The sequence below is a fragment of the Mustela nivalis genome, assembly GCF_964662115.1.
Source record: "Mustela nivalis genome assembly, chromosome: 2".
Lineage (NCBI taxonomy): Eukaryota > Metazoa > Chordata > Mammalia > Carnivora > Mustelidae > Mustela > Mustela nivalis.
Genome location: NC_139021.1, coordinates 174,878,580 through 174,888,811, shown reverse-complemented (window position 1 = coordinate 174,888,811; position 10,232 = coordinate 174,878,580). Strand labels below are relative to the sequence as shown.

The window sequence follows — 10,232 nt, the reverse complement described above, 5'->3', positions numbered from 1 at the left end:
TCCCAGGACCCTGGGATCATGACCTCAGCTGAAGGCAAAGGCTTTAACCCACTGAGCCACCCAGGCGCCCTTTCCAAAACTTTTAATATGAAACCTGGTGTGTATGGGTCTTGGGATTTCTCCTCTGTCCTTTGTACATTTATATGTGTTGAAAAATGAGTACTCTGACAGACTATGTGCAGAAGCAGCTCTTAAACAGGTCAACATCCCTTCCCTTCTACCCTGTGTCTCAATTCCTCCCCCTCTGTGCTCTCTTCCTCCGCTCTGATCACACTTCCACCAATAGCATTTGTTATGAACCAAATGTTTATTGTACCCCCACATTGTTTTGTTAAAACTCTAACTCCCCATTGTGGCTACATTTGGACACGGGCCCTACGAGGAATTAATTAAAGTTATATGAGGTCATAAGGGTGGAGCTCTGATCCTCTAGGATTAGTGTCCTTATAAGACGAGGCACCACATAGCTTTCTCCTGTGCACACGTTCTTTCTCTGCAAACACAACAGGAAGGGATCCTGTGAGTACACAGCAGGACTGCTGCCTACAGGCCAAGAGAACAGGGTCCTGAATGAAACTTGTCAGCACCTTGATCCTAGAGTTTCCAATCTTTAGAACTGTGTGAAATTAATTTCTATTGTTTAAGCCACCCAGTATTTTGTTATGGTAGCGTGAGCAGGTTAAGACAGTAATGAAGAGGCCCAAATGCATTAACCATAGCAGCACTTTTACTCACATCCTTTCTTTAACTGCCTGACTTGTTAAAGATTTGGATTGGGGAAAAATGCTATTTGAGACCTGGACACAGTTGGCCAGGAGACTTTCACACAGATCCTGAAGTCACTCGAGACTTTCACACAGATCCTGAAGTCACTCAATCTGCTTCTATTGTAGAATCAGAGAAGGTCAGCAGGAGAAGGACTTGTGTGACCTGATCTTGTCAGTTCGGGTTTTATTATGATTCTGAGATTACAGAAATCTATGCCATAAACCTGGCATATCCCTCCGGGAGACCCTGGGGGTGAGGTAATGTTTAAGCTAATAAGCTTAAACATCTGTTTACACTAAATCATGATATATTAGAGTGCAGTGCAAAAATTCTTACACATTTTCAGAATGCTTCAAAGAAAGACATTATAATGTTAACAACAGTAACAAGTAGCTAAGACTAAAATTACTATAGGCAAGATGATGTGTTAAGGACTCTATGTGTATTTTCTTTTATCATCCTCACGAGGATAGGAAAGTGGTCTTATCATTATTATAGGGCACTATTTCGGAAAGTGGAAGCATTTCTAAAAATCGCCCGCACTCTCATCACTATTACATTATTCTGCTTTGTATTCTTCATAGCACCTTTTTCCTCTTATTTTCTATGCTCCCCCAAACCCCTCCTCGGGACCCGAACCAGTGGCTGTCACGGAAAGGGGGCTCAATAAGCTTTTAGTCAAGGCCACACATCTGATCAGTGTAGCAGATGGTAAGCACCAGGAGAGCAGGAGTCGGGACTGTTCTCCGCTAAGCAGAGGCTGGCAGGGTGCCTGCTCCATAAATATGTACAGAAGGAAAAGAGGAAGGAAGGGAGGGAGGGAGGGAAGAGGGAGTGAGGGGTATAAGGCTGAAGGAATGGAAATATTCCTTTAAGAGCCTATAGAGCATCTACAGCGAACCTCCCGCCTAGGTAAAATGAACTCAGTTCAAGGTCTAAGCCAGCAGTTTCCTCATTCCCAAAACCAGCGAGAAGCGGGGAATGGGGAAGAGAACAAAGCCTTTAAAAACGTCCAGAAGAAAGGGGGAAACAGTGAGAGAAAAGAAGCAGAAAGAACGAATCCGGCGCTACAAACAGATCTGAAAGCAGAGCTAAGCGCGGTCGGTTGCCATGACGACCCTGGGGCCAGAACGGCCCCCGTCCATTGGCTGAGATGCCGGAACCAATGGGAAGGCGCGGTGTTGGCGGGGTCTTAAGATGGCGGCCGAGCGGCCGGCTCCTGACGGGTGAGTACCGCCGATAGCTGGGCTGCTTCCCGGCCGCCCCGACCTCCGACTTGGCGGGTTCGGGAGGGCCGGGTGCGGGGAGCCAATGAGCAGGTGTGGGCGGCCTCACGGCCGAGCCGGCAGAGCCCCCGGCTAGGCCCACGGAAGCATTCGTAGGGCTGGTCGCTCTCTGCTTCGCTTGGAAGGGACGTAGCGCCTTCCCGAAGCCTGTTGGTGGGAGAGGGGTTCTCCGTCCCACCCCGGCCAAAGAGAGAGGGTGAAGAGGCTTTCGACTGGGGAAACAGCCTCCGGTTTACAAGTGCTGTAGCCCGGGGAAGAGCTGCAGTTACGGGGAGTGTCAGCGGGCTAGACGTCCTGCACCCGAATCTGCGGCGCTTAGTTCTGTGCCCGGGACGGGGTGCTTCCCGCTGGGGGACCGGAGTGTGGCCCTGCCGCCGGCGAGCCTGCCGAGTTCCGGTCGTGCGGCAGGCGGGAAGCGGCGTACCCTTCTAGAGCCACCCTCTTGCAGTCTTGAACCTTGTAAGTATTCTCGCGGCGGCCTCCGCCTTAAAGTGAGCCTCGAAATGTTATTGGTTAAGTGGAAATCTTTCCGTGCAGGGCCTTGGGACGTGTTTTCCAGGCCCTGACCGAATACGGTCTTTTATTGGAACATAAGCCTACATACAAACTCCTGCCAAGTAAATAGTTTGGGTAATCAGACTGGGAGCTTAATTCGAAGTCAGGCCTCTGATTCAGTTTATCTTTTTGAGAAAAGACAACACATTTCATGAATGGGACTTTTACATGAAGGTTGATACATGCTTGAAAGTATTTTAGTTAGGTAATTCCGAGTCATGGAAACTGATTGTTGTGTGAACTATTTAACATGATGGTGGGTGGATGGTGGTTTATGGTTATTATACAGGTTGGGATTAAATTCAGATCAGACAAAATTCAGGTTTCTGTGATTATTCTAATTGAATACAAAATATGAGAAGACAGCTTAGTATGGTGAATATGGAGTTGAAATTCTGGAATAGTAGTGACTGGAGGCATTTACCCATTAAACTGCTCAGATTGGGTTTTGGTTGTAAGCAGTCGCCTGATCTTCCAGAAAATGAGACATTATTACCCAATGTCATTTTTATGTATACATTTAGTATAGGATCTTACGTAAGTTTCTGCTTTTAAAGAGTAAGACATTTTTTTTCTGAAGCAAAATTTTAACAAAATTAGAGGCTAGAGTCACTCTTTAGACCCACTCTCAAGTCTTTGTCTCCAAGAATATATTACTACTTAAATTGCATCCTCTAAAAGTTAATAAGTTGATGCCCTAGAGTTCTGTTTTTGTAAAATAAGTGGATCACAATGCCTTAGGCAAGTCAGTTTCCTCACCTGTACAAGGGGTTTAGATAGTAATTTCTAGTGGAAGGGTCGTTGTAGGGATTTACGGTAAAAGAATTTCTGTCATCTTGTTTATATGTGACACTGTGTATATGCCAGATACATCATTGACTTGCTTTGTTTTTCTTTCTGGTTCTGCTTCTGTGTAACTGGGGTCTCCTTGGCTTTCTCCAGAGCATCTTTCAGGTGTTTTGTCTGACATGCAGTCTGACTGAAAACTAGAAATCTGTAGAAAGCTGTGGTAGCGGGGTTGAGGAGAGAACCCTTATCCTCTGGGGTATTGGGGTTTAATCAGTATTGCATCTCACTGGTACATCACATCTCTTGAGAATGGCTGAATAATTTTCACATTTAAAGGGTAATTTGGAATGATTTGCTTTAGAATAAAGGCAGGGTAAGAGACATTTCAGAGAATTAGAGAATCATCTTTAAGAGCAGCCAAAACAAGTGAACACGAGGCCTAACCTAGTACCAGTTGGTACCATAGTACAGTTGGAAATGTATGAGTGACATGTATATACTGTGAATTCAGAGTGTTTTCAAACGTGAGCCCAAAGCAAGTCACAAAGCAGCCACTCCATATTGGCTGATTTACAGTTGAGCTGCTGCTCACGTGGGCAGCTCCACTTTGCAGTCTTCTTGGTGAGTTATCTGTGTTTTTCGGTGACCATGGGGTTGCCCTCGTGTGTATATGTGTGTGTGTGTGTGTGTGTTTGCAGTCACAGGAGAATGGCACGCCACTTGAACGATATTCAGGGATTTGAGTTCAGACGTGTTATTTGAATATTGCCTTACTTTATGGATTTGGATATAGAATCTGCTTTCTAAAATTTATTTTAGTTCTTCATTTTTCCATGGGCACACACAAGAAATTATCATACTAGCCAGTGTCATACTGAAAACAGTACTTCATGCCACAGCAACAAGAGCTAAAAATAGATGATTTGGGGAAGGTCCAAAATGTGATTAAAAAATGCTTAAGCTGATGGGGACAGGTGACTCCAGGGCACCCGAGAGTGTTCCTCAGGGTGAGGCTCATGTGGGTGCCCAGAGCACAGACACCCCTGTAGGGATGCTAGAGCGGTGTGGAGCAGCAGAACTGTGCGCATCAGAGAGACACATGCCTTTCACTAGCAGCCACAACGGAAGTCTAGGCCAAGTGGTACTTGGCTGCTGATGGACAGACACTTACCATGTGTGTAGAATGCCGGTTCCCTTAGATATTTTTGCCTGTCTTCATGCCTTAAAGAGAGCCTGGCACACAGTGGCCATGCACAGGCTGCTATGGACCAGGGAAAAGAAATGGGTTTCAAACATAGAACCCCAATTTTGCCAAGAACACTGAATCTGAAATGTGTTACTATCCTTAAGTACTGAAATGGATAATGAACCTAAAGGTTTATTATTTGTCAGTGGCAAAGTCATGTTGAAGCTTATTATCATTCCCCCTCCATCTACTCCTCAGAACAGTAAAAATATTTTTATTGATGGCATAACATTCGTTTTTCAATATTGGCATATTTCACATGATGTCTTTTGTGCTAACAAAGTATCTAAAGTTTACCCATTCCAACTATTAAAATCCTCAGTCTAGGTTTAGGCATGGGTCCAGGTTTTATGGTTGAAACTTATATTATGTTGGGTCTCCTCTTTAAAAAAAGGAATACAAATTCTAAATAGAAATTGGGTATAATGCTTTGGAAAGACCTGTGCAAAAGAGGAGCCTTGACACTTAGGCTCCATTGTCTTCCTGAATCTGGTTTTATTGCTCCATTCAGAAAACCAGACTCCAAAATTTTTTTATAGAAACTTATGTTAGACTTTGGAAATCAGGGAGGTAAATGATTTGGATCAATTGCTAAGTGAATGCACCTCAACCTTAGAAACTTCAAAACTACCTTGTGAATGCTGCCACCCATAACAGAAATGATAAAAATGTAATACATGGCCACAGAAATACTAATAGCAAAAAGAGCTCGGCATTGATCAAGCCCCTAGAACCTCCTAAACATTGTGGTGAGTGTTTTCATAGCTTATCTCATTTAATTCTCAGAATAGCCCTGTACGCAATATAATTATCCTTGTATTACAGCAGAAAAAACCTGAGGGTCAGAGGTGGTAAAAATGATTTCCGCATACTGCTAGTATATGATAGGGTCAGGATTACAACTGAAGCAGGTAGATGTCAGAGCCCTTCTTAAAAAGCCAAAAGAGTATTTTGGTGAGGTGGTTTTAGAGGGCTAACAGCTCAGGAGGCTGGGATCCATAGTGCCAAAAATAAGATCGGATTCTTTGGACCTGGGAGGAGATCCTGAACCAGCATCTGGAATCCATTATTCAGATTAATGCAAAATGCCGTGATGCCTTTGTCTCAGAGACAATGGTGGTGGTTTTCTCATTAGGTTAACCACAATAGGGGGCAGAAAAGTCGGCAAAAATCTCCATCCTTGCATTTTATTCCTTCAGGTAAACCATGAGCGGGCAGTATAACTGACTTCTCTTATTTACGCATCTTTTGAATGAAGTGGTTTTGAGTTGATACATGTGCCATGTGATTAATATTGAAAATGTACTCCGTTATTATTTTAGCAAATGATTATAACTCCCAATTTTAAAGGTCATTTTTGATAAACTTAACAGTAGTTAATATTCCCTCTACCAATGGGCCAGATAGCTAATGATAAATATTATCCTGAACTTGAACCGTAGTTTCCTAAACATGATATTGTTACTCAAAAAAGCTGTATGTTTTTGTTAAATTGTTAGGATTAACATTTGGTATTTTAGCAGTCACTCGTAAAATTTAAAACTAGGACATTCTTTTTACCACCATGCTTTCCTCAAACTACTTGCACAGCCTAAAAATTTTCCTTTGCATGATTGTTTTTATACTCCTTTGGCAGTAAGTCCCCTGAAAGTTTATTTCAATACCAGTGAAACATCTGACTTTGTTTTCTTTTTTGATTATGATAGCTTGAAATATAATATTATAAATCTTGAATTGTGTGACATATATATTGTTAGGTTCTTAAAGTAATGAATGCTTTTACCGAATTTACTTTTTTTAGACAAAATTATCTATATATATTAGAGAATCCAGGTCCTATTTTCTTTAAGTCATTCATCTGTAAGTTTGTCTTGTAACAAATTAACTACTTTGTACTCTTTAAAACATCTTACACAAGCAAATTTTTTTATTTAATTATTTTTATTGACATATAATGTATTATTTGCCCCCAGGGGTACAAGTCTGTGAATCATCAGGCTTACACATTTTGCACTCACCATAGCACATACCCTCCCCAATGTCCATAACCCCACCACCATCTCCCTACCCCCCCAGCCCCCAGCAACCCTCAGTTTGTTTGTGAGATTAAGAGTCTCTGATGGTTTGTCTCCCTCCTGATCCCATCTTTTTCATTTTTTCCTTCCCTGTCCCCCAGACCTCCCACCCTGCCTCTCAGATTCTTCATATCAGAGAGATCATATGATAATTGTCTTTCTCTGATTGACTTATTTCGTACAAGCAAATATTTTAATTCTTTTAATATGGAAAATATATGTGATTTTAGATTAAAAGAAAAAAGCCTAGATGGACTGTTCCTAAACCATTGGGATAATTACTACACTCTTGGGGTTTTAAATTCCTTTCCATGTCCACATTGTATGTCTAAATTCATCTTTTTTCTCTTCAGAAGAAAAGATGTGGAGTGGGCTGCTACCTCCTGGCCTAAATGAAAGTGATGTTGAGTTGAATTCTGAAGATGAAGCTCCATTAGAGAACTCTGGACTTAACTTGCAGGAAGATAAAGAAGATGGGGCCATTACAAAAACAGAGATCTCAGATGGCCCAACTGATGGACCAAAACCTGGGGCAGAGGCAAATGTAAATGCATACAAAGAGTGCCCCTCTGGAATTCCCTTGAATATGTGGCATGTAGGTTTTCTCTGATGTGTTCTTATTAAAGCCTGTGCATGTGTGTTTGTGCACGCTCCTGTCTCTGCCAGGGTCAGAGTGCCTGCCTCTACTTGGGAGGTAGGGGAGATTGACTCAGAATGCTCTGGGTTTGTGGTCAGCTCACTGGGCACTCAGATACTTACTCTCATCTTGGTTGTGTGTTTTATAAAAAGAGGAAGTAAAACATTTAGTAGGATTAGCTACTTTGCTCAACATAATACATGAGCTTCTGTTTTAATTTGATCTCTTTGTCATCTGTATGAATCATCGAAATTTACTCTCAGCTAATCAGATTGACTTATGTCAAAATAAATGAAGATAAAAAATCAGGTTGTCAAAGAATCTTGGAAAATAGGGTATCTCAAGAAGAACTGAACTACTTTTGTTAAATTTGTATTTTTATAAATGCTAAAATATATTTTTATCACATGTTTGTAATTTTTGAATATATGCTTTGCTTCAAAATATATTTACTACTTTTTCTCTTTTTTTTAACTTTTATATAGAAATTTCAAGAATTGCATAAAAAACATGCTGAACAGAAAACCTCAACTTCAGGATTCAGAAGGAAGAAAAGGAAACGTTCCAGGAAAGGTGTTTTGTTTTCATTTAATTTTCAGTATTGCTAATGTTAAATGGTGAATGATTGAGCTCAACAGTTTTTAATAAACATTAATTTTGAAATAAATGAATATTCAGGTATTGACACTTTGTGAATTCTTTTCAGGTAAATTGAAGAATGAGGAAGAGACTCATAGGTAGGTTCTATGAATGAATAGGTAAAATATCTACTTATTCTATTATTATCTATTCTAGATAATATTGTAAAACTTGTACCAATAGTTGAACTTCTTACCTCTTAAACATAAGAACTAGTTTTTATGATTTATAATTGTAGTAACCAATTAAAAGCACTAAAAATAAGTTATTGTCTGTCTTGCAGTGAACAGACCTCAAGTGAAACCCAGTTGAAGGAGCTTACTCAGTATTTTGGAATCAATGATAGGTTTGACCCCCCTGTTAAAAAGAAAAAAGTTGACAAGGTAAGATCTTTTTTTATCGCATCTTATATTAGCCAGTAGAAAATGGTTGTGGTTAGCCTTGCCTAAGGTGTTTTCCTCATTAATTCATTCAGTGAAAAAGTTAAAATGCCTACTGTACACAAAACAAGATATTAGGTAATAAAGTAAATATATAGTTACAAATCATTAAAAAAAAATGGTGTTAAGGATTTAAACAGGATGTTGCGAAGACATGAAAATGGAGGTGCCACTTTTGTTTAGGTGGTCAGGGAGGACCTTTCTTGAAAGATGCCACTTCAGTGAGACCTGAAGGATGGGAAGGAAGCATCTATATACAGATGCCTCCTCCTGTACGCTCGTGTAGAGGTACTAACCTGGGTAAATAAAGGTCCTGGGGAAAAGGAGTCATCATGGAACATTGGAGTAACTGTAAGAATATCAACTTGGCTGGATGGGGTCAGTGAGGAGAGTGGCCCAGGCCCAGCACGGGTTCGGAGAGGCAGGCAGTCAGGGACCAAACTGTGAAGGCCCTGAAGGGGCAGACTAAGGAACTGGGTTTTAGTTACAATGGAAGTTATGTTTGTAAGATCGCTCTTGTGTAGAGAAAGGGCCAGAAAACAGAGGCAGCAAAAGTAGACAAGAAGAGACTCTTCTAGGCACGAGAGGATGGTGGCTTGAGCAGGAATGGTGCTCCTGAAGATGGAGAAAAGTGGGTGGATTTGGGGTCTCCTCTAGGAGGAGCATGGACAGTATTTACCTCTGATGCTTTGTGAAGTGGTGGAGAGGAAGCGGGGCGTAAGGAGAGGAAGAGAGCCTTTCCAGTTCTTACCTTCAGCAGCGTTGTGAATAGTGACGCTAGGTACAAAATGGGAAGGCTGGGTGGGGAGAGGGGTGGATAGGGCCTGTCCAAAGTTCACTGGGGCATGAGTGGTATCAGTGGGCAGGAGTAGAGAGATGGTTGGTAAAAAATAAGGCAGGAACTCAGGAGAATCTGAGCTGGAGATCGACATTTGGACGTCATCAGTCTATCGATGATGTGAACACTTAGTAGAGTCTTGAATGCATGAGTGACTTAATATTCACATCAGGGAGTGTAGACTCCAGGAGCATGAAAATTGAGCACTGAATGATAGGGCTAGAGGTTCAGGGGCCTGCCTTATTGAAGCCCAAGTATATTGTATCCTGCCTGTGTAGACAGATTCCTTCTTCATGGATCATTTCTGTAGACTTGTAGACTACTGTGGATGCATAGAGACCTTTCTGATCAATATTTCTTGTGAAACAAACCTCAGATATTAAACGCATCATCGGGTGGTACTGCATCATTGAGGGTGTGTGCATAAAGGAACTAACAGTAGAATTTTGCATGTGAACCTTTTGATTCCAGTTTTGCTAAGAATTTTTGTCATTTAGTCCCCAGAACCCTGGGGAATTGGAACCAACACCACTTCCTTTTCTGTCTGTCTGTCTTTCTTTCTTTCTTTCTTTCTTTCTTTCTTTCTTTCTTTCTTTCAAGATTTCTTTATTCATTAGAGAGAAAGAGAGAGAGTGCATGCATGCGTGTGAGGGGAGGGGTAGAGGGAGAGAATCTCAGGCAGACTCCCCCTGAGTCAGGAGCCCGATGTGGGGTTCGATCCCAGGACCCTGAGATCATGACCTGAGTTGGAAATCAAGACAAACCCTTAACTGACTGAGCAATGTCTGTTTTACAAATGTTCAAGCAGGTGCAAAACGCTTACATTCTTACAAAGAGAGATCGCTGGTAGAGGTGACAGTAAAACCCGGGCTTTATGACCTCATGCTCCGTTCTCTAGCTTCACTGCAGAAGAACTGGTCAGTGCTTCAAAATGCAGTTACTCTGCTCTTGACCCCTGT

At 41.7% G+C, this 10,232-nt stretch overlaps 1 protein-coding gene across 5 annotated transcripts in view; it reads left to right on the top strand.

Moving 5' to 3' along the window:
• Positions 1–1,889: 1,889 nt before the first annotated feature.
• Positions 1,890–10,232, top strand: part of FAM204A (family with sequence similarity 204 member A) — a 31,516-nt gene continuing 23,173 nt past the window's right edge. Inside the window, exons 1-5 of one of the 5 annotated variants that reach the window (XM_082719824.1) lie at positions 1,890–1,994; positions 7,073–7,263; positions 7,842–7,929; positions 8,063–8,093; positions 8,279–8,378. In XM_082719824.1, the coding sequence (XP_082575950.1) occupies positions 1,922–1,994; positions 7,073–7,263; positions 7,842–7,929; positions 8,063–8,093; positions 8,279–8,378 (483 nt within the window). In that variant the 5' untranslated portion in view covers positions 1,890–1,921. Of the gene's footprint in view, positions 2,514–7,072; positions 7,315–7,841; positions 7,930–8,062; positions 8,094–8,278; positions 8,379–10,232 lie in introns of all 5 variants that reach the window. The other 4 variants (XM_082719827.1, XM_082719823.1, XM_082719825.1 and 1 more) reach the window with 4 other exon arrangements.